Consider the following 23,390-nt stretch of genomic DNA (forward strand, 5'->3'; position numbering starts at 1 on the left):
GTGCACTCAATCAGCCGTTGTGGACTGTCTACGATCGCCACGCGTAGCCAGCATCAAGAACCTGACTCTTCACTATCTGGCGCTGCTGCGTCACTCCGTTACCGGCTACACAAAAAGCTAGTTCAATGGCAAAACGTTGTCCATGAAACAGCACACTACGCGAGAAGCCACTCGGTAGCGTTGTAGAGACAATTTGTATTTCACTGGCGATGGAGATGACTGAGAAAACCACGCCAGTGCGGTGGAGCACTCGAACCTAGCGGATTTAAAAACTGATTGCCCAGTATATGCTGGGTGGCATGTCGACGAGTTTCCCCCGAGCTGTGAAGGGTTGATGAGGCCGAGTTGGTGAAGCCGTGCCGGCCTCTTTCTTGACAAGGGGAGTCAACCAACCGATCCACCGGCATCCAATTGATGCGGAGGCCAAGCTTACACATTTGCCGTCTTCACCACCACCACCACCCTTCAGCGAGTCTCCGTCTTGTGTTTCCTTCAGTTTCGCTACTGGTCTTCTTCAGTAGATCGTGCCGGCACTGCCGTAGCTTGACAGAAGCCAGCAGTAGCACGAAGACGGTTGCCAGCAAAAAGCCCGCCTTGGCCGCAGACATATATTTGGTACGACGTAACGCCGATGTTTTCCTCTCAAGTGGGCTACTTCTGCAGCGCAACGCCCACATACACATATCGTCTTGTAATTCCGTGTAGAGTGTATACGAATGAAGCTCTCTGGGAACTGACAAATGAGTGTGTGTATGCAAGCTGGCCAGAGAACGGCACTGGGCGAGAATGATCGAGTCGAGACACCGAGAAGGGTACTAGGCTTGAACATCAAGGGGCGCTGCCTCGCATGAAGATCACGGATCAGGACCCAACGCCCCGTATCCCGCTTTCACTCTACTACTTGAAACATGGGGGTTTCTCTCGCAGGTAGCGTCCCGCCGGGCCCTCTATCTATTTTGGGGGGTTGAAAAAACTCTACGTCACATCTCATCATGTCAACCCTACCTCTTTTTTCCCTTCAGAAGATCATGAACTTGTGTTCGTTGTTGTTGGGCTTCGGTTTGGAAGGCTGAGCCGAAGGCCACTGATGTTGCGTCGCTGCCATTGCCCCCGCTGTTGATAGAGTCTGCTGTCATTGCCAGACTCTCAATACAGCAGCTGCCCAGATAGTACGAAAATACAATGAAAAAGGCCGGAGCGACAGCAGAAACCTGGTCCACCATCATGTCAATTCGATGAAGATGCGAAAAAGACACATAACCACTCAGATGTAAGTTCGCAGTGCTCAGGCGACGGGTGAACCGCCGGGACGACTTCACGACGTGTCTGAGGTTGGAGAGAAAATATACCCGCGGCAAGGCTCTCTCTTGTATTTCTAGTTTTGTTTTAAAAGTTGAACTGTGCCTCAGTTGGAGGCAAACAGGCGAGAACACCACAACAAACGAGAAGTCAACACCCATGATAAATCGTAACCGTGCCCGCCAGCTCCGATTCTACTCCCCTCGCCGGTGGTGAGTGTGCGGGTCCGCCGGACTGCCTCGGACCCACCCGCGTCCGAAAAAGGTTTTTCTTGTCTAGCAGGCAAGTATCTGCCCCGCATTCACGTCGAGTCTCTAGAAAATGTCTTCGGAGTTAATCTAACCTGATAAGCCAGCACCCAAGCCTAAGGCATGATATTTTCAAGGCGTCTGCTTCGCGCTGCATCGAAACGAAAAGGGCAAAATGCAATCGGCTAGTGGGGTGGTGTTCGTGGCGCTGTCCGACGAAAGGGTACCCGAAAGCGCCGAGAGTCACATCTCCGCATTCCCTTTAGTTTTCAGTTCATCACAACATACTGCCACGTTGTCTTCAGCGAAGTAACAAGATACATCTATCCCGAAAGGGATGGGGGCATGCTGAGAGAAAATGCTCCATAATCCTCCCTCCAGTGACAGTCATCCTGTACCCCACCAGGCCAAGACAGTCAGTGCTGCCAACGCAGACCAGTTGCAAACGTTATCGTACGACGCAACACGAAACTGTCTGTGACATCACGACCCAGAGGCTCCCACTAGAAGGCCCGAGACAGCCTTCGAAAGCATCGTGAGCCCGAACGGACGTCGGTCTCTCAGGCATCCCAACGAGGACTGTGTCGAGTGCGAGAGCAGCTAAGCACCGGGCAGGGACACGCAGATGTCCACCAGCACGATGTTTGTGTTGCGCAGGGTGGCGAAGCCTGTAGTTACGCGTGTAAGATAAACTGTGTGTTCATCAAGATCTGAGATATGGAGAATATTTTGCAAGGTAAGGGTTCGTTCTCTATTCGCTTGGCGCAGTTACCCTGCTACAGGCCCCGGCAAAAACGTCACCAAAGGCTGGAGGCGGCAGAAAGCACGTGGTGCGCTGGACTATCGTGCAGGGAAATCCATCAATGAGCATTCCGTGCTTCAACAACTTACAGTTTTACGTTTTGTTCGCCTGTGCATCATCTGACAAAGTGGAAACTCCTCTGGCGAAATGTGCCACCAACCTCAATAGCGGGGCTCCCTCCGATGTGCCGAAGACGGGCGGCTTCACACGGATGCTATACCGAGCAGTTCTCACTTATTAACACTATGATGGTGAACTGGACCACGAATGTCGCAATAAAAACACAAATCACTGACTGGACGCCGGTGACCCAGTGTGCCAGCTGATGGCAAAAGTCGGTCCGCCGCGCGGCAAAATCGTGTTCTACATCTGTGGCCGCTCTGACTGCAGTCTCAGAACTGCTAGTATTTCATTGGGGTAGCAATGGCAGGCTTTGTACCGAATAGGTCCCCACCGGGGAGGCGACAGCCACACCTCCCCCGCAAGTCACACGAGGACAAGAAGCACCAGCAGGTACACGTGAACTCCCTCGAGAGAATGAGCGGTCTGTTTTACGATATATTCTTCAACCGCGTTCTGCCTTACATTCCCTTCGCCGGCACTTTATTTCTGCCGTCACCCGACTGGGAAATCTATCGCCGTCCAGGGCTCTGCGGTCTGCCGGAACAAATGCGGCAAGTTTCCTGCGTAACGTATGGAGCAATCGATTAAGACGACACAGGCGAGTGCAAACACCGTCTCAAATGGCAAGAGTAGTGGGAACATGGCTGGATAAACACGAGGACGACATCAAGAAGGGCAAAAAGAAGCTTCTCTTTCTCATGCGACATGCCGAGTCCGAGTTTAACGAACGGAGAAGGGACTCTTTTAGGCGCTTGCGAGTTCGTGGTAAGAAAACAGACTAGAAAGGTTTTACTCGAGGCCTACGAAAAAGCACATGTATTTCAGTAGAACTCGGATTCCTGGCCCAGTAACTTTCTGCCTTGATCATGCGAGTGAGCGCGGAGCCCTGAATTCATGTGTGACGCGTGTCTTCCCGTCTAGTTTTTCTCTGTGTAAGTTCGTGATGTGTTTCTCATCGCCTGCAGATAGAGTATTTGTCACTCTTCCGAAGAACGTTGCTGATGCTTCGAGAGCACCGGAATTCTGAATAGTGCTCCTTGAGGGGTAACGGCAGTGGGATGGAACAGAACTTGCATGTGTGTATCATCAACTATTTCATACCCTAACAGGTGCAGCGGTGTCGGCCGCCTGCCCCGTTTCAGTATACCGAATTCTATCTGTTCTGTCCACAGTGGAATCACTTCTCTTCACTCTCGCAACTCCTCTTCTTCAGTGACTGGATTTCTAGATGAACGCAGGAAATTGTACTGGCCGACTGCCAAGATGCTCGCCTGACTCCACTGTATCTGCCTCACTTTGTCTTGCCTGGTGCAGACATGTTCAGTTACGACCCGAACATGCAAGATGTTTGTCTCACCGATCGCGGTTTGCAGCAGTGTGCAAGCGCTGCAAGGTTTTACTCGCAGTTCCGCGCTGAACTACCCACTGTGGAGGTCGACGCCTATATCGTGTCTCCTCTCAGTCGTACCATTCAGACTGCTCTCAACACTTTCTCTTGTCCCGCTGTTTCTCGCGATCCGGAGCATCGGCTGTCTCCTCGTCCGCGTGAAGGTGAGTTACCAGAAAATCAAGCAGTAGAGCCGCTGCACACTCACGAGAAATGGCTTCTTCTTCCGCTCGTACGAGAGCGTACCGACACAACCGGCGATACTGGACGGAAGGCGGAAGAGCTCCGTGACCACTTGGAAGCTCTGAGAGCTAGCAGACGACTTCCTCCTAACTGCAGCATCGACGAAGACCTTGACTGGTCACTCGTGAACCCCCTCAATAAGTGGTGGCTCCAGTTCGCCGATGACGAGATTGCGCAAATCGAGGAAGTTCTTTCCGCGCCGTGGTATGATGCTGACGCAAGGAAACATCACCATTTAAATGGGGAAGAACATGCTCAGGAAACGCTACGCCCATCCGGTTCCTCTCATGGTCCGGCTTCTTCAGTTGCGGGAGAGCAGGCGGCAGCACAACAGTTGAACAAACTGGAAAGCGACGGCGAGGAGACACCTCTGGAAACGGAACCCGAAAGCGTTCGAGACCAACTGAAAGCGGCACTAAGGGATTACTCTACGGACGTTCATGACCTCATCAGAGAGCAGGCTTGGGCAGAACGCCTCCAGGCATCTTGGCGCTTTAGAAAAGTCCCCCTGGAGAGCAGCCGCGCTGTCCGTGCACGGATGCGTCTTGTCCTCAAAGCAATCTGCAGCGTCAAGGATGCGAGGGTTGTGGTTATTGTAGGCCATTCGATCGCGTTTCGCGTCCTTACATCCACTCCAAAGATGGGCAACGCGTCAATGGCTCCCTTCGCCCTCGACTGCGAGTCGAAAACGATAACGGATCTTCATTAACGCCTTCCAAGAATAACAAAGAAGAAGGCAGCTTAACAGACAGACGGAAATGAACCTGATGCGCGAGACTTCGGTTGTCAATCGTGTCTTCCGAACCTGGCTTCGTTTCCTGTGCCCGAGTACCCCGTTTGTCTTCCGTTCTGTTGTTTCAGCAGACGTGCGTCCGTGAATGCGGGTCTTGACGGACAGATGAGGCTGCGAAGAGGAAGACCATTCGAGCGACATCGGTAGTTGGTGTTGGAGTGAGTGTGGCGCTCTGATTTGCTTCATGTCTCCTCACGGCTAAAATTCTTTTTTGGTCCAATGTTAAGCTAGATCGTGCGATTGGTCGATGTTTTCCGGCACTAGTGCACGACAAGAGCGAAGAGAGAAAGGACAGAAGGGTACAGAACCAATCTTGCTTGGTCAGATGTGCCATGCGTGCGAGTGATAACACAGGAGATGAGATTCCTCTCATGATTCTCACAAACAGTACGGACGACAGGACTTTGAAAGGCTTGTCTCGAGACAGTCGGTCAAGGGTAGACGAGATAGACGAAGTCTAGCGTCTGGAATGATGGTGGGAACGTGTTGTCTCGATAAAGACAGGGTGGGAGACCAACGCAGACCCGGGCTCAAGAGGGAGGCGTCAGACAAAGCTACCGTTCCACGCGTTATGGGGCGGTGGACGCGGAAACAACGTAAGAAAGGAGGACAATGCGACAGAGAGCGATGTAGCCGGAGTAGGATACTTAGTGTCACCGAAGACGCCTCGCGAGGCGTTGGCCCCTCGGGTTGAGCCGAAGCAACCAGGAACAATCGAGCCTGGAATAAGTGATTCGATGACTCTTCTTAATGACCTAAAATAGGGGCCGCCTCAAGGCTCTGGGGTGACGCTGAACCACCGTGTTGCCCACCGACACGCATTACGGGTGAGCTCCGTCTCCCACAGCGTCTTGATACGTGAAACAGCGCGTGCAACTCGAACTGTTAGTCGCCAATTATCTGATGAATGACTTGAGATTGTGCGTAGCAACCGAATTCAAAGTGACAAAACACAGACAGGGCAGATTCCGATGTGCCGACAGGAAGTGGCGAGCTGGGCTACCTCACCGACCCTTAAGGCACAGACCGCAATGGTGACATATGAACTGAACAAGACTGGCTGACATTCCCAATGTAAGCTTGCGGATATCAGTGTACTGGCGTTGGCCAGTCCCAATGCATTACATAAGCAGTGACAGACCTGCACATGAGTTCCAGAACCTAGTGGGAAAAAGCTACTATCACAAAGGTGCTGTTGCCGTCTGATGTTTCTGTTGCAGACCAGATATGAGGAAAAGCTGTGACGTCTGAAAGCCTAGACATCACTGGAGCCTCACTGGGAAACTCCTGCAGAACACACAAAGTTGGGGCGTGATTCGAACGTTCCTACTTTTCGAAAGACCCACCAAGGGAAAGGATCCTTCGTGTGCCGCATGTCTCCGCCCATTCTGTGTGACAAGCCATCTACGTTCCAAACACCAATTTGCGGCTGCTTCGTCCTAGTTCATACCTTGGCTCGTTTCTTGAATCGTGCCCGTATCTGAGCTATTGTATTTCCAATAAAAAGTTGTCACAAGAGCTTAAACGCGATCAATGGAAACGGAGTGACCTAGCGTCGACCTCTCGAACGCTTTGGTGCCTCGAGCGGTTGCGCGCTAAGCTGTGCCGACGTGCTCTTGCATCTGTGCCTTTCCCGGAAAGATGAGCATACGCGCAAAATGTTCTTGTGGAAAACAGGCCATTTCTCGCTGCGGCATCTTTTCGATCCTTCGTACTAATGAAGAAGACAGACGAGTTCTCTGCGCATTTTTCACTGCTGACAGAAACTTGCTACTGCACGGTACGCCAGTGCGAACAGCTCACCGAGGAACCCCCGATCCAGTTATCTGCTCTTGAAATATCGGGAAACGCCGTGTCAGCAACAAAATTGCCGAACTCTACTGGCAAATATTTCGCCTTTTTAGTTTAGGGAGTGAACCGCTGCCGAATTTGCCACGGACTAAAAAGCCTTACTCATGTGCAGGTGAAGATCTGCCGCTGGATTCTTGTCGCACTAGTTTGCACCAGTGACTGTCGTTGCTTGAATCGTCGCTTGTCGAGCATCTTCTCTTCCTACACATTGAACGAAGGAAGGCCTGTCTATCTGAAAGCGTAAGGATATTCCCAAGTCTCTACAGTGTGATGCACGCAAGTGAGGGAATTAAAAGTTTGCTCAGGAGTTCAAATCTAGACCGAGCGGTTCACAGTCACACTTCCTGTTTGTGTTCACGGCCGTACCACAGTAAAACATGGAGAAAAACGAAAGTCGCCGCCGGCTCGCATCTTCATTATTCACTGACTGTCGCTTTTTAATCTGTCATCTCCTCTTGCATACCGCTCCTTCAAGAAATTCCCTGCCTTCCACCACGCAGGTAGGCACACTTCTGAAATGGGCCTACTGACCTCAAATCGATCTATTCCCAGGAAACCTCGTGCCGCTAGTCACACTACTCGCAACGAAGTTAAGCGTTGACCCCTTTTCGAGTACAGTTCCTCTGTCTCTCAAGCGTCTGTCAGCGGGATTCTGTAGATCTTCAACACGGTGTCCCTAGTTCAGATAAAATGCAGTCGCGTTGCGTGGGCTTTTCGACCTGGGTGCGACCTGTAGGGGGAATACTGGCCGGAAAAAGCGGTCACTAGAAGATGTTAAGACCCCTCCTTGTGGCACGGCTGGAAGAGCAGATCATGGAATAAAATGTTTCGAGTATCCTTGACCAGAAATTGTGTAGAGCCTCCATTTCTTCATCTCCCGGGGGCGACCTTAAATGGACGCGCCGTCCTGTTGGTCGACCCACTGTTCGTCCTACACATTCCCTCGTTGAGTGTGCCCATCTTCGTTGATTGTTCTATCAGTCTTGATTGCGCTTCGGTTTTTTGTTGCTAGTATACGAAACTTTGGTTATCGATCTTTTCCCGCTCCTTCGGAGCCGCCGTTCCATCCTCGGCCCTGTGCCAGTACAGACGGTTTTGTTTTCGGTTATCTCAGCTCTTTCATCTTTCACCGGCATTACTTGTTTTCCTTTACTATACAATGCCGTTTTTGGTGGATGTTGTTCCCCGCTCTGCATTCTTCCCTCCCCCCGTGCACTTTGGGTCTGGTGTCTTGGCGGCACGGCAGGCGTTTCTTCCGCTCCTGGACAGAGTACCCCCCTGGGAGGCGGCCCAGCATTTTCACATCGACAACTCCCATTTTGTCGATGACACTGTCTAACAGCGGCCAGTCTTCTGGTTTCCCATGTCCTCCGAGCGTGCCCTTTCGGCGTTTTCAGGAAGACTGCACACCCACACGCTCGCTACCCTCAAACGCCCCTGCCGCCGCGAGTGCCCGACGCCGTTCTTTTTCTACCAACGTCGGAAGCTCGGGCTGCCTGCGCAGACGCTTCGCTCTCGAGTCGGTCCCACTGTGGAGCCCTCTTTCTGGGAAGCGTCTGCCTTTTCATTGTTTTCTTCTTGTCCGCTTGCCTCGTTGCCCGTCGCCACTAGCGACGCGCGGGGACTGCTGCAGAGATGTGTGCACGCCTGCGGCTGCGTATCCAAGAGGAAGAAAAGGATAAACAAGGAAAAGAATCCCTCTCGAAAATGAACAAGGCATCGAGCGACTTCGGCTTTCCGGTTCCTTCGCTCTCTTTTGCACATCTCTCCACTGCGGCTGCTTGCTCCTCATCCTCAGCCTCGTCTGCGCCGCACGCTGGTCTGTCCCTTCAGATTGCCAGTCAGCTTTCGGCTTCGTCCGTGACTGCATCTGACGTTCCCTTCTCCACCTCGTTTTGTCCACTTTTTGGACGAAGCTCAAGTCAAGCGGACAAGGCGAGAGGAAAGGAAGGAGAAGAATGGCTGCTCGGACCAGCAGTGAGAGACAACCAAGGAACCGCGACAGCAACGCGTGCGTGTCCAAAAAGGCCAATAGATGGACAGCAGGTTTCACATGAGGAGAGAGCAGCAAAGAAAGGTGGGAATCCTGGGAGCGAAAGAGGTAAAGATTCAGCTGGAAAAAAGCAAGGCGCCCTCTTTCTGGGCGTGAAGCATGCGAAACCAGGTTGCACAAAAGAAAGGGGTTTCATGACTCGGGGCGGAGAGACTGCCGAGTCCAGCCTGTCACGCCGAGGCCTGTGCCTCCTTCCGTCCACAGCCGAGTCACCTCCAGATAAAAGAAAGAACATGCCAGCGAGGACGGCATTTTACTCGTTCTCTCCCCTCTCTCCGCCTTGTTCTCGGAAGGAAGCCCCCCAGGAATCAGTTCTTCGCAGTGCGTCGAATGCTTCGGAGGCTGACTCCCGCGGCGTCCTACGCTCTTCCGGTCTTCGCCTGAAAGATCGAAATGGTCTCCAGTCGTCTTTTTTTCTTCCGCCTTCCGTACCTCACTTGTCACAAAATCCAAAGAGCGACTGTTGGGATCTGTCGCCCCACAAACCGAGCCGCCGCGTCATCGCAGACCTCCAGGCGCAACTCAGAAAAATTAGGACCGAAGGGAAAGAAGCCCCGGCGCTCGAGAGGGGCGGGGACAAGGAGACAACCGTGGTCAGCGAAGGACGAAGCAAGAAAGCGGAGAGGCAGGGACAACAGGAAGCCTGGACACGGGACGCGAGCGAGCGGCAGGATGGAAGGAAGAACGCACATACAGAGAGGCAGAGATTGATTGAGGAAAGTGAAGAAAGCGGCTACTGTAGCGCCCTCTCCGCCGCAGCAGAGGAAGCGCTGGAAAGAGCGTGGAGTCGCCTAGACGGAACAAGTCGCGGAAGTAGCCAGAGCAGCTCATTGCGCGCCTCGCCGCTCTTCCAGGCAGAGAAGGGCCGGAGATTGCTGGACGGAGCACGGGAGAGCAAGTCTCTAACCGAGAAGGGGGGCAAACGATCGGGCCCCACCACAGAGGAGAACAAGACGACTCACACTCCTCTGTCGTCGGCTTCTCCGTCTGTTTCTTCTTTTCTCAGCAAAGCTAGAACTCTTGAGACCAAGCTCTCAATTGGAGGCAAGGTGTTGTGCGTGGACGACGTTACAAGCATTCGGCAGGGACTTTTCCGAGCGCTCGATCAGGCTCAGAGTCATTTCCGCAAATACCATTCGGCCGCTGTGGAGAAGGATCCTCATGCTGCACGCGCCTCTCTCTTCCCGGGCCCGGAGGCGCCGCACCGCCGCGACCGCGGTCGGAGGAGCGCCACCACCGAGCAGCCGGGGTGCAGAGCCCTACAGAATTCGGCAACAGAACAGGAAACTCCAGGCCCAGAGAAGAGCACACGAAAGTCAGGCTGTCTCTCCCTCGCCGAAGAGTCGTCGTCTCTTGAGGACGAGCCTCAGAACACACGAGAGTCGAGTTCCGGAAACAGGCAAGAAAGCAAAAGAAGGAAGAGACACCCGGCCACGCGACTGAGGTCTTGCCGAGAAAGAGAGACGCTGTCCGCGAAGAAAGCACCGGTTTCGCCAGCGCGTACAGACAGAGAGGAGACAGAAAAAACGGGCCATGCAGACGCTGGTGGTTGCCATTCAAAAGGCAATCTCGATGATCGCCAGGGCCCGCTTAACGGCAAGAGAACGGGGAGGAAAGAACCGACAGGCCTTCCAGAACTCAACTGTCTCGACGAGGCATGCATTTCCCGTAGACCGAATCCTGGGGAGAAGACAAGCATAGAAGAATCAGATGATCTGGATAACAGAAGAGCCATTCGTCCTCGAACACACTTGTGCCCGAGGGACTGTACCCCTAAAGAAAGCCCACTGCCTTGCGGTTCTCTTGAGAGCCCTCGAGCCCCCGATTCGTCTCCCTCCTCTGAAGACTCGCTGTACCACGGAAGTCGAATGTGCACGAAAGAGGCAATCGCGACCTCCCGCAGTCCTTTCGTCACCGCTGGTGTGTGCCCAGCAGAAGACGAAGAACCAAGAAGCGTCCTGACTCTAGGCAACCGGAGATGTGCGGACCAAAACGTTTCGCGCCTGTCGAGTTATAAACAGGCATACGACAAAGGGTGGGACTTGACGAAAGGAGGATCACGAGGGAATGAGTCCGCCCTACGAAACAGTCTCCAGGATTCGCTTGCAAGTTCTCCAAAGCGTATGCACTTAAAACCTAAGGGGAGCAACGAGGCTAGCTCTGCGTTTGCTCATCAGAAGGATCACGGGGGTTGCGTATCTAACGGAACAGGAGCCTTGGAGAAAACGGCGGTTCTTGAAACGGAACGAGCCCAGAAGGTTGTTTCCTCGGGCCCAGGCAGCTCAAACTGTGAAGAAGACGCTCGTGGCAGAGAACAAGTGAAGGCCACAGTACGTGCCGTTCCACACGCCGCAGCACAGAATCTTTCTCTCGTTTTGCCGAGTTGTCGCGGCAGCGGGGTTCCTGCCTCGGCGCAGGCCAGGGAAATTGTCGTCGCTAGGAGAAAAGAGTGTTCCTCCGGGGACTCCGCTTCCGTTTCCTCTCCCTCCAGAGCGAGTCACTCACGGCAGCAACAGAGGCAGCGCGCTTCCCGTCACAAACCGCGTGTCTCGACTTCTTCCCTGACTGAGGGGCGAAGACAGCAGGCCTGCGTCCTTCCTCTTTCGGCCCTCTCAACGACAGAAAAGCTGCTGCGGCGAGGCGCACAGCCCCTCTCAAACGAGAGGGAAGATGCCGCGCGCAGGAAGAAAGACAGCAGAGCATCGTCCATGCCAGTGGTGGAGAAACTCGTCTTGCTTCTGTCGCACGGCGGGGCCTCCCTCAAGCAGGGAGGGGACCGCTCTACTCAAGCGAGACAAGATCTGCCACCGCGTGGCCACCACCGCAACCCCGCGCAGTCCGCTTGCGGAATGCACTTTTCGGTTGAGACTTTAAAAGATTCAAAGGGACATGCGCAAAGTCGTACCACGGAAGGCCGTCAGCCCTGGGGCGTGCCTGCCAGGACAGCGGAGAGACACGGTCGGCCCTCCAGGCCAACCGAGTGTCTCTCGCCCTCCGCTGCAGGCCCCGGCGCGCGAGACCAGCCACCCCACGTTGTCCCTTCGCCATGGGCCCCGCAGCTGCGCTCCCCAGAGGGACGAGGTGGAAACGCTGTGCCGCGGGACCTCGAGAAAGAGCAATCGGCATCTTGTGCGAGTCACACAGGCGAGGCCGACGTGACGTGGATAGCCTTGAAGAGCCAAACTAACGAGGACAAACGTGAAGACCAGGGTGGGAAAGATGCATCACACCCTTCGCCGTCAACGTCGTCCAAATATGTGTTCCTTCTCTCGCACGCTTCTGCCGGAAGCCCAAGTGAAGCATGCAGCAGAGAGAGACGTGAGGGGGCTCTCGTGGGGCAGGGGCCCGGGACTAAGGAGCTGAAGCAAGAAGAGAGGCGCGCTGGAAGACTGGCGTTCGACGCCGCTGCTCCTCCCTTCCTCGCACGTGGCAGAGACTTAGACGTGCGCGTGCAGACCGCGATTCGGGCCGCGGCGAAACCAGTTCTGGCTGCTTCTGAAGAGGAAGCGAGCGAGGCTGTCCTGGTCGGAGATTCCCCCTCCTCGTCTGCGCTGCACTCGCCTCCTCTGCTCACCAGTCACGGAACTCCCTCTGCTGCCTCCGGCGCCTCTCAGAGTTCCTCAGCTTCGCTCGCCTTCTGCCCAGAGAAGTGTGAACAGGGGCGGGTGTCGGCGGAGCTGTCTCTGTCGCGCGCAAATGCTGCAGAGCGGCCCGCGGCCTGCTCTCAGCTTCTGCGTGAAGAGGCCTGTCCCTCGGCGGCTCGGGCCTTGAACGCGGAGGGCGGCAGCCGAGGGCAACGTGAGCCAGGCGCAGCGCTGCGCCCGGACGCTGCGCCTGTCTGGAAAGACGCCGAGCAGCGATGGGGCAGCTGCGGACCAGGGGGGACGGGAGCGCGGGCCTCAAACGCGCCTCAGACTGTGCCGCATCGAGAAGGGGAGAGGCGAGAGGAAATGTGTTTTGACATCTGGATTCGAGAACCGGCAAGAGGAGACCTCACAGATAAGCGAACAGCGAGATGCGAGAGAAACGAACTTGAAGAGGGGTGGAGAAGCTCCCGGAGGGCGCGTGGCGGGGCAGCTGGGTATCAGGTGTCGAAGCAAGAACTACGGTACTGCGCCTGCGCGCCGACAGAGGGAGACGTGGAGTATCGAGCCGGCAGCTTCGGGAGCGGCGCTAGCCTCTTGTCCTCCCTCCAGCAGCGTCATCTTCTCCGTAGAGGCTTCGAAGGCTTCCGCGCTCCTCGCTCCGCGCCCCAAGCTGCCTCTCATCCTCGCTTCGGACTGACCCCTCGCGAAAAGGAGACTCCGAGTCCCCTTCCGTCTCGCCGCCGCCCCGCATCCTCCCGATTGGGCCACAAGGATGAAGATGATCAGGGCTACAGAGACTCAGACGCGCTGGGGTCTCGTAAAACGGAAGGACAGCCATCCAGTCCAACTACGCAGACAGGCTTCCTCTTCTCCCCCAACACCAGAGCTGAAGAATCTGAAGAAGAAAACGCCTTCTTCTCTCCTCTTTCGGTTCCGCGACGCGAGGCGTGCATGCGGAGACAGGCGTTCAGAGATGCTGTCTCCGAGGGCGACAAGAGAGAGCGGGAAGACAGGGAGGTGGAAAAGCCTGAAAGGCGAGACGGCGAAAGACAAACACCGGATGAGACAGGACACTGGTCCCCACCGGAACCGTCTTCCTACCCGTCCTCTTGTCGCTCCGGAGGCTCTCTCACCAATTGCAGTCACCGCACCGTCCGCGACCCCAGAAGTCGAAGGAACAGCCTTGCTTCAAGTCTGCCTGATGACGATGGGGAGTTTTCTGCCGGCGAGCTCCGGCGAGAGGATAGGAAAAAAGATGTCGCTAAGGAAGAAGCGGACTGGGGAAATCAAGACAGTGGTGAGTCTGGAAAGCTGAGGCAAGCTGCAGTGACACGAGAAATTTCCAGGGACATTGCAACAGATGAAGCGACTTCTTCAAAGGCACACGTGATCACTGCCCCCGTCCTTTCGTCCTGTTTGCGGAACAGCGCCGGAGACGTTTGTCAAGCAAACGCCCAAGAGCCTGCAGACGGAGAAGAAGAGACGCAGACAGAGCGGAGTTGGGAACCTGTCCTTGAAGAGGAACAGGAACCTATATCTGTTACCTCGGACAGTGCTGGCCCCCCGCCTGCTGCTTTGTCGGAGGACACGGAAAGGGAGAAGCGAGCCGGTGCGCTGTCCTCTGGACAAACTTCCGAAACGTCTCTTTCTTCATTTCTACTGTGGCGGGAACAAGGTTCCCTTCGCGGCCTCGACAGAGAAATCGAGGACTTGTTGGACTCAGTGGAAGTGTTCCTGCTGGCTCTCGAGGGCGACGGCCACGCGCTCTCGCTCCGCCTGCTGGATCGGCGTGCACGCCAGTGCCAAGCCCGGCCGGAAACCGTAAAGGAAGGAAGCGAAATGTGGGAACCCAAGGAGGGGAAATCGTTCCTTTTGCGTCGGCCGGGGGTGGAGACGAAGGGAACCGAGCAGACAGCGCCCAGCTCGTCTTCAGCTTTCTTCCGTCGGGGCGCACCAAGCGCCGAGCCGGCGACGGAGGAGAGAGAAAGCGAATGGACAAAGGAACAAGATGCGTCGAGAGCGCGAACGAAAGAAAGGCTCCAGCTCCTCCACGAGCAGTTGCTCGCGTTCACGAAGTGCCACACCGGACGAGGAGAGACAGACGAACGGGAAGGAGAGGAAACCGACGGAGGAGACCGAGCGTCAAGCGAACACGCAGAGGAAGCGAAACGAGAGAGCGTGGAAAGCCCGCTGTCGTCGCGTGCGTCGCTCGGCTCCAGACGGCGCACCGGAGCCTTCGATAAGTCGCGAGGGCCTACTGCGGAGTCGAATGTGCACGCTAGCGCACATCTCGAACCTAGGATTGTGGAAGGCAAACACGCGGAGACAGAGCAGGCACGACAACAAGCAGGAGACGACCTGCCTCCCGACCTTTTTGGCACGGCGACGCCGCCAGCAGCTTGGGAGAGCCGAGGAGAACGTCGTCCCACTGGACCGTCGCCGATCGCGGAGGACGAGACCCTGTCGCACTCGCGCACAAGAGAACCCCACGGTCGCCGTATGCCGGAGGCAGGTTCTTTCCGGTCAGGGGCTCGACACAGCACCTCTCCCCTCACCCGTGACGAAGGCCCACAGAGTCTGGCTGTCTGTTCTCGCAGCGACAAACTGCGTGTCTCCGCAGAAGAGGCGAAGACGCAGCATGCGGAAGCAGAGTGGGGGCTCACAGCCTCGCTTTTTGGTGATGCGCCAAGGAGAGAGGGGCGGGGGAAGGATGCTGCGTTGCTAAAACTGGAAAAGGGCTGCAAAGGAACCGTGGGCTCAGACGTCTCGCTTGAGCTACCTAGTCTGTGTCTCGAGGACGCAGCTGCGAAGGAAGACGGGACGGCCGGGCGACGTGCACCAGGCGGCCCCGCTTCGAAGAGTGGGGAGGAAAGCGGCACCTCTTCTGTTGCCGCTCGCAGGTCGCCAATCGGAGAGGAATGGAAGAGGACACCAAATGGGAGAGACAGACTCACGAGGAAGTCGGCAGAGACAGACCGACTCTCCCCACTCGTCGACGCGTGCACGGAGAACCCACCATCAGGCCTTTGGAGAGACAGTAACACAGAAGCAATGACAGTAGTTCGGCCCCAAGAGTCGGGCACCTTCACCCTGTTGGGACCTGGGACTTGTCTTCAAACCGGCGAGACAGAGTGCATCGCGGATGAGGTGACTAGCGGAGTTCTTCTCTCTCCGACGCCTGAGCAGACGGTCGGCAGTTCTCCGTCCCAGCTCCTTCCTTCGTCTTTCCCGCAACCTCTCTCCTCTTCCTCGGGCAGCAGTGCGGATCCTCGTCTCAAGGTCCATGCCGCTCGCCTCCCTGCTTCGTCTTCCTTGCCTTCTTCTGCTTCTTTGTCTTCTTCAGCCTTTGTTTCGTCTCCTTCCTCGTCTTCGTGTCCTCTCCCGGCCGCGTGCGCCTCCCTCTCTGTCTCTCCGCTTTCTGTGTCTCCTTCGAGGGCCTCGTGTCTTCTCTCCCGCGGTGTGGAAAGCGACGGCCGGCAGAGCGAAGGAAACACCGGCGACGAGGCCTGCGACCGCTGGACTCCCTGCAGCCAGGCACAGGAGCGAAGCTCCGACCCTGTCTTTGGTCCCTACAGCCCAAGCGGGCCCATCCGGCAGATTCCAGGCCTTCGCCATCCTTCAGCCGGTCTCTTCGCGCCTCCTATGGGTCTTGGAGCCGGTTTGTCGGGACAAGAAGGCGGCGTAGTCCTCTCAGTTCTTTCGAGGCGCGCAAAGTGCGGCGAGTCCCGCCTTCAGTCGGCTGCGCCTATCAGGACTGCAGGAGAAGAGGAAAAGGCGAGAGAAGACGCAGACGAGGTAGCGGAAGGAAGGAGACAAGGACTAGCGGAGACCGAGGAAGCGACAGGTCTGGCCGCTCAAAACCTACGCGGTCCCGTGTCCCTTGTCGACAGCGGAAAAGCGCCCGTGGAGCCAGAGGGCCTCGACAGAAGGCGAGAGGGTGGGGACGCTTCGACCGTCTACGAGGGAAGCGCCGAAGTGTCGGGATTTCCGCACACAGACGGTTTCTTCGACGAAGACCCCAGCGACGACATTTTCTCGCTCGGAGACTCGCCTGCGGCTTCAGGCCGCGAAGAGCTCCACTCGCCTCGCCCTGCGTCCACTCTAGAGGAAGAAGACCAAGTTGTCCATGCTCTCGCTCCTGCCGATCCGCCACGACCTCCCTCAATCCCTCCAGCTTCAGGCCCGCGTTCCAAGACACGTGCACCCCCTCATTTAGAAATCCCCCTCGAGGGCGAGCTCCGAGGGCAGGGCGCGGAGGATCGCCCGCCCCACAAGGCTCCTGCCGACCCCGCTGTCTCGGAGCCTCCCACGCGCCCCCGCGTCGCCCTCAGAACGGAGACAGCGGAGAGGAGACACATCCTTCGGGCCGAGGCCCGCGGGGTCGCCAGGTCAGTTGAAGGCGACGACGAGGGACCACAGAGGACGGAAACGGAGACAGAAGAAGCCGAACCCGACAATAAGGCCTACCAGACTCTCAGGGAGCACTGCGCCGCGCCGGAACGGGGCGAGAGGTCGCCGAGAGCAGACCATCAAGCATCGATCGAGGCAGAACCAAAGGCCCAGGCGCAGGACGCCGAAGAGGAGACGGAGTTGCCGAAGAAGCCGGCCGACAGTCCCTTTGCCTGGTGGCACCGTAGCGTCGCAGACAGGCAAAGCCTCGCACGTGAACGCGAGGAAGCGCGAGAACAACCCGAGGAAGGAGCGGCCGGAAGGAGAGCTGTCGGCGCACAAGCGCGGCGCATGCAAGCGCTGTATGAGGGAGCGGCAACCGACGAGGCTTCCCGACGCCCGTCGGAGACTGTGGACACAGGGCACGGACGCGACGCGGCGGAGACGGAAAACGACGCACCCGAATCGGCCTTTCAGCACGGCGTGAAAGAAGCCGGAGCAACCGCCGAGGCGAGCAGTGGGAACGACGGGAGTATAGCGACGCGAGCAGAAGCGAGCGAAGGCGACACCGGGAAGAAGAGAGTTCCTTCCCCGTCTCCCTCACTCTTTTTGCCGGCAAATCCGAAGGAAGGAGGACTGAGTGAAGGAGGCCGCGTTGAGGGCGTCTCGAACCTCTGTGCCTCGGTGGGCTCGCCTTCACCGTTCTCTCCTTGTTCCTCGTCCACCTCCGCGAATAATCCGTCAGTCGCGTGTGCTGAAACAGACGGAGCGAATGGGCCGGACAGATCTGCGGAGACAGAGTTTGTGCTTTCAAACGCAACGCCGGGAAGATGTTCAGTCTCCTCGACTTCGTGTGCTTTAGCGAACCTCACACCTGACCCTGCGGTGCCTTCTTGTGTCTCTCCCGGAGAAGATATTTCGGCCTCAATTGAACTCTCTGCGATGCTCATCGAGGCGTCGCCACGGGCGCCGCCCCGATCGCTGGGCCCAGGGGTCCCCGCTGTCCTCTCTTCCGGACTTGCTGTCGCGGATTCGCTTTCCTCAGGTCCACAGGCGTTTGAGAGGGACGCGCCGACGACCTCTGAGCGAGGCGAGAACGAGACTTTCGGCGATCTCCAGCAATCGAGCCACCCGTGGAGGATGCACACGAAGCACCAGCAAGAAACAGGAGAGGTGAGCGAATCGACCGAAGAACCGGAAAGAGACTGACGAGAAACACCGGCAACTCAAACTGCAGAGGCTGCCGGGGGACAGGGAGAGAAAGGTGGAGGAAGGGAGAAGGGGAAAAGGGCGAGACCGAGAGAGAGGCAGGATGGGACGCATGAGAACGACAGGAGACGGGAAACGCTTAGGAGGAGCCCAAAGCGGGAACGGCAACGCGCACACAAAACAGGTCGACCAAGGGGAACTCAAAACGATAAGGAAGGAAACGGCCAAAACGAGGGGAAGAAAGAGACCGAAGCGAAGAGACGAGAACAGGAAAGAGGAAAATGAGGACGACGAGGTGGATAGGGAAGCGAGTGTGAAAAAGCTAAATGCAAAAGGAGAGAAAGAAGGATAAGACACGTGGTCGACTTGCGGTGACTCCACACACGAGAGACCAGCGGATACATGTTAGGTTTCGAGGATGGCTCCACAACACGCAGAGTTCGGGGACCGTGTGCGGAAGGAGCAAAAATTGTGGCTTGTGAGGCGGAGTTGCGCTTGCTGTCTTTTCGGCCAAGCCCGTTTCGATTCGTGCGTCTAGAAACAGAAGCCTCTGCGTCGGCATGTACGAGCTTTCCATTTCCAGAGCGAGAAAGCCTTCACGGTGGCAATGGGTCCAGCCTGAACTGGGTACCTTTCGGCCAAGACGCGGAAGGCCCACACCAAAAAGGCCTCGGATCGAGGCGCATTCGATGCTTGTCGGCTTTCTCACTAACAGCATTCACACACACGTGTGCCACGTTTTCTGTCTCTTCCCTGCAGGGAGGCACGGCAGAGGAGGACGCGCGGCTCTTCTTCTCTCCGGAGAACCTAAGACCTAGCAGTGTGGCGGTGGCGGCACCGACAGAACGCCTGGACGAACACAGTGAGAGAAGACCGAGCGAACCCAAGGTTTCTGCAACTGGGACAGGCGACGCCTTGCATGCAAGCACACTTGTGAAAGCGGGAGAGGCACACGCACAAGAAGAAAAAGGCCCGGTACCTCGTCCTGGGCACTTACCGTTATGCTTCAGAACAGACCTGGAAAAACACACCGCTCATCGGGCAGCTGCGCCTTCTCAAGGGCCTTCATTTTCCCACTCGGGAGCGAGAGAAGCGGTGCCTGGTCGTCGCCCTGGCGATCCCCTCCCGGTCGCTGGGGCCGCGGGCCCCACGGCCCTAGGCCTCGGGCCCCGTGGACGGGAGCAGCAGTCAGAAGCTCAGGGGGATGCTGGGAGGGCGGGGGAGGAGAGGAGAGAAGCGGAGGAACCTAGGAAAGGAATTGACGCGCGCGAGCACATGAGAATAGAAAAGCGTGAGGCGCCATCCGATGTACAAACTGGAGAGCCGGCGCAGCACGCCAAGAAGGGAGAAGGAACAGAGAACAGTCTCGCAGTCACCCTTCAGGGGGAGCGACGGCCAGATCCGTCGCTCTCTCAAGGGGAGAAGCGCCAAGAGGCAATCCCGAGCTCGCCTCCACTGGCATCCAAATCGTCCTCGTTCGGGCCGCGTGTCCTTGCCGCCCCGGCCGCTCCGAGCCTAAACCCTCAGCTCTTTCCTCCTCGCCTTTCTTCGCTTTCCGTCTGTGGGCCTTCTTCGCATCGCGTCGAAACGGGACGGGCCCAGTCCCCTTCCTCCCCCTCTCGGCCCCAGTCCCTTTCTGCGTCGTCGCCGGCCCCCGCCGCCACCCACGCGACGCTGCTCCGGGCATTCGCCGGGCGCCGCTCGATAAGTGGAGAAAACCGACGAGTCGACAGAGCTGAGAACGGGTCCGGGCAAGTCTCGCCTGGGGGGAGAGAAGCAAGGACTCGCGTGACCGCTGCGCAAGCTAGGCATCCCTCCGGCGGGTTTGGAGAGCACGCAGGACGAGCGTCCTCGCTTCCACCTCAGCTGACTCAAGGATCAGCGGCCTCGCATGCTTCTCCAAGTCGCCCTGCGTTTCCGCCAACCACGCATCCGGCCCCTTCGTCCTCCCTTTCTGCGTCTTCGACGCTTCACAAGGCGAGGCGAAGCCTCTCGCTTGCGGCATCTCAAGAGCAGCCAGTCGCAGATTCTCCCTTGGCGCCGCCTGCTTCTCCCGAGGAGACGGGGCCCGACACGGTCAGGTTGGGAGATCCGCTCTTCGCCTGTGGAGGGTTCGCGAGGGCCCCCGTCCCTCCGCGAGCGCCACTCGGGCGAGAGGCCGGCTCCGGCCGTCACCCCGGGCCAGCAAATGCGAGCACTGCGGCGGCGCCCGTAGGGCGAAAAAGTGCCGTGGGTGGTGGCTGGCCCTTCCCACACGCGCTGTCTGCGCCCGTGGAGACGGTGGCGACACTGGGACTGAACGGGGACAGAAGGCAGCGCGAAGGAGACGCCGAGACACCGCGCGGGGACGGACACGGGGCACGGGAGTCTGAGGTTCCAGAGGGCCCGAAAGCCCCTCAAGGCCCCAGAGGGAAGGAAGAGACGGGTGACTCATGCGAACCGCCGGACATGGAACCGGACGATGAGATCCCGCGCCCGGCAACGCACGGAGAACCCGCGGTCGGCGCGTCGTCCAGTGCGTCTGCTGCCTCTGTGGCGAGAGCAGAAACGGAGAAGGCGTGCAGAAGCGGTAGCCTCGGCGCAGCCGTCCGTCGCTTGGGATCCAAGTGTCGGGTGGGTAGCCTCAAAGGCAAAAGTTCGAAGTCCAGAAAAGACACCGCTCCAGAGGATGCTGCCTTGGCGTCAGATCAGAAGCGTTCGGACGCGCTTCCGTCCTTCTTTCTGTCCTCTTCGCGCCTCCTAGGGAAGAAGGGTGGCGCGGCCCAGCCTGCCCCAGACTCCACAGATCCCGAATCGCGAGCGTCGAAGCGTGGAGCGGGCGAAGCGCCGGCAGAACAGAAGCCAAACAAGAGTGACGGGCCCAGCTCAGGGGCGATGAAGGCCAGGGACAAACAAGAGAGAGAACGGACACAGAAGGCACGCAAGACACCGAGACAGTCCGCACCAGACGACCGACCTCAAACCCTCGTTCACCCAGCCGCTCAAGCGCTGCCCCCGCCTATGACGCCTCGCCTTTCTTTCCAGAGCGCGCGAGGCGCGACCGGCGGCCAGGCGCCTGCGGGCTCCGCGGGGCAAGCTCCGGGGCCGGAGACGGAGTTCCACGCGCTTCCGATCTCTGCTCATTCTCGCAGTTTGTTTCGACGCTTCTCTTTTAGCGCGGGCGAGCCGGCGGAGATCCCTGCTCCTTCACTCTCGACCAGCGGGGCCGCGCACGGACTCGGTTTCTCGGAGGCGTCACACAAGGGCCCTGGCGAAGGCGTCGTAGCGACGAAAGAGAAGAAATCCTTCAGAGGGAGACGATTCTCGTTGGGGAGACGACACAGCGTGGAAGGACTGAGCGGGCAAGAGAGTGAAAGGCAGTAGAGCAGACAGGGAACGGACAACGACAGAGCGCGCCTGAGTTCGTCTCGCGCAGACAGCCCGCGAACCAGAGAGATGAAGATGGAAGGTGTGGAACGGGACGACAAAGAAAAGACGAGAAGGGGCCTGTGCGACGGTTTAGGGTTAATGAGGAGACCACAGGCACGGGGAGAGAAGAAAGTTCATTTTCCCCTACGTTCTCGTTTGCGTGTGGAATGGACGAGCACTCGGGCAATTTGATCGTGCTGTGTGTCGGCCACCTCTCTCACTACACAGGTCCAGGTAGTTGTGTCTCGAAACGGATTTTCCTTTCGGCTTTCCAACTGTCTGCGGGCCAGGCCCGTTCCTCTGCACGACGGGGTGCGTTTCTCACTCTTCAGTTTCTCTGATTTCCCCGATCTCGAGCCACAGAAACCGCGTCCAGAGAAAATGTGCCGAGTGAAACGGACCTGCTTTGTCCGGTCGGCCGCTGCGGCCTCTGAGACGTCCCAGTGTTTCGCGCTTGACTACTGGAAAGACTCAGGGACACGCCTTCCTTTTTTGTGATACATGTTGCGGATCGCGGAAGCATCACGGGCACCTTCGTCCCGTGGAAAACAACTTGGATCCCGTGAAAAAGACCTTCCAGATCTTAACCAGTATAGCCCAACCCGTATTACATACTCTCCAGAAAAAAGGGAGATTGTAGAAGCCTAGGAATCCCGTTTTGAAATTTGTAACAGTTGCCTATCTTCAGTTATCTGATCGGTACTACATGCCTTTGTCCAAGCTTCGAAACGCGTCGCCTTCACTCCGGTGTCGCGACGCCCCTACTGAAACAGAGGCTCCACGTTTCGTGTGGTGCAACGTGCCATTCTCTAAAGATCACTCTGCTTCTGAACAACTCTGCACAGCCCACTTAGTTTTCTTCGACTCTTCGGTTCAACTAGCAAACTTCCTTTTCTCGAGTGCTAGCATCCTCGGTGCTCGAGACGAGACAGGGACTTCAAAGAAGTTGACGGGGAGAAAACTCAATACCACAGGAGACAAAGCAAGACGAGGCAAAACAAAAGACACGCAACAACAGAAGCGCAACAACGACAGTCGCAGAAGCCTTGTATTTCGTTCTTTTCCACCGCGAGAGGCGGACGCGTCTCCCGGAATGGCAGGCTGAGAAGCCTGTCGAGGCGACGCACGAGGCAGCCTACGCGCGACACCGGCGGAGCCTGTCACTTCGCTCTCGCATGCCCTCTCTCGGAAAAAAGAGAAACTTTGTGCCGGCTGGTTTCGGAGGCGCGCCGGCAGCATGTAGACAAAAAAGCGCGTCACCGGGACAGTGGGAAGAACGGCCTGTTTCTAGGTCGTTTCCGACGTGACGTTCTCCCCCCAAACAACATTGAGAAGGGAACGGAATTGACAATAGACGTGAACACAGAGACAAGATATCGAGTTTGAGCCTCTTTCGGCGAAGTTCCCCCTCCCCCCTCGCGACGGGGGGAGGACGCAGCCCCACGAGGGCCGCCGTTTTGTTCAAGAGTCCCCTTCCGGCCTCTCACCGGCGCGAACTGGGACAGTCGGCTATGAAAAAAGAAGGAAGGTCACAGATGAAGTCACGCGACAGGCGCGAGAGCGGATGCTGGGCGAGAGTGACCAGAGAACGAGAGGGAAACGCACGGCAGGCGAAAAAGCACTTTCTTCCGTGGCATCGCACACGCCCAGCTGGACGCCCGGCAGCGGAGGTTCACTATGATTTCTCTCTGGATCGTTCCTGCATTTTTCTCCCTCTCCGTCTCTTTGTTCCATCCTTTTCTTCTTCGTTTCACTAATCCACACGCCGCACCGCCTTCTACGGTTTGTCCCGAAAGGTTGTTTTTCTCTGCATCCCCCGGAAGAAACGAACTCCCCCACCAAAAGCAATCCTTTGTCGCAGTCTCCCATGTCTCTCTCTTCTGTGTCTTCTCTCTTCTGTATCTTCTCTCATCTACTTCCTTTTCGCAACTCTCTCCTCCGTCACCCGCCCCCTGCGGGTCGGGTCTGCCTTCTTCGCGCCTCTCGGCTCTTTTTGTC

At 57.2% G+C, this 23,390-nt stretch overlaps 3 protein-coding genes across 3 annotated transcripts; 2 read left to right on the top strand and 1 right to left on the bottom strand.

Moving 5' to 3' along the window:
* Window positions 1-446: 446 nt before the first annotated feature.
* Window positions 447-1,136, bottom strand: NCLIV_006930 (hypothetical protein; the record flags this gene model as incomplete). Its single annotated transcript, XM_003880204.1, has 2 exons — window positions 447-657; window positions 1,006-1,136. 2 exons carry the CDS (start codon window positions 1,134-1,136, stop codon window positions 447-449), a joined length of 342 nt encoding a protein of 113 aa, XP_003880253.1.
* A 1,956-nt stretch (window positions 1,137-3,092) lies between these two features.
* On the top strand, window positions 3,093-4,811 carry NCLIV_006940 (conserved hypothetical protein; the record flags this gene model as incomplete). Its single annotated transcript, XM_003880205.1, has 2 exons — window positions 3,093-3,237; window positions 3,787-4,811. The coding sequence occupies 2 exons, from the start codon at window positions 3,093-3,095 to the stop codon at window positions 4,809-4,811; spliced, it is 1,170 nt and encodes a 389-aa protein (XP_003880254.1).
* Window positions 4,812-11,507: 6,696 nt separating this feature from the next.
* NCLIV_006950 (conserved hypothetical protein) lies at window positions 11,508-21,347 on the top strand (the record flags this gene model as incomplete). Its single annotated transcript, XM_003880206.1, has 2 exons — window positions 11,508-17,948; window positions 18,744-21,347. The coding sequence occupies 2 exons, from the start codon at window positions 11,508-11,510 to the stop codon at window positions 21,345-21,347; spliced, it is 9,045 nt and encodes a 3,014-aa protein (XP_003880255.1).
* Window positions 21,348-23,390: the final 2,043 nt, after the last annotated feature.

Source organism: Neospora caninum, chromosome III (genome assembly GCF_000208865.1).
Source record: "Neospora caninum Liverpool complete genome, chromosome III".
Taxonomy (NCBI): Eukaryota; Apicomplexa; class Conoidasida; order Eucoccidiorida; family Sarcocystidae; genus Neospora; species Neospora caninum.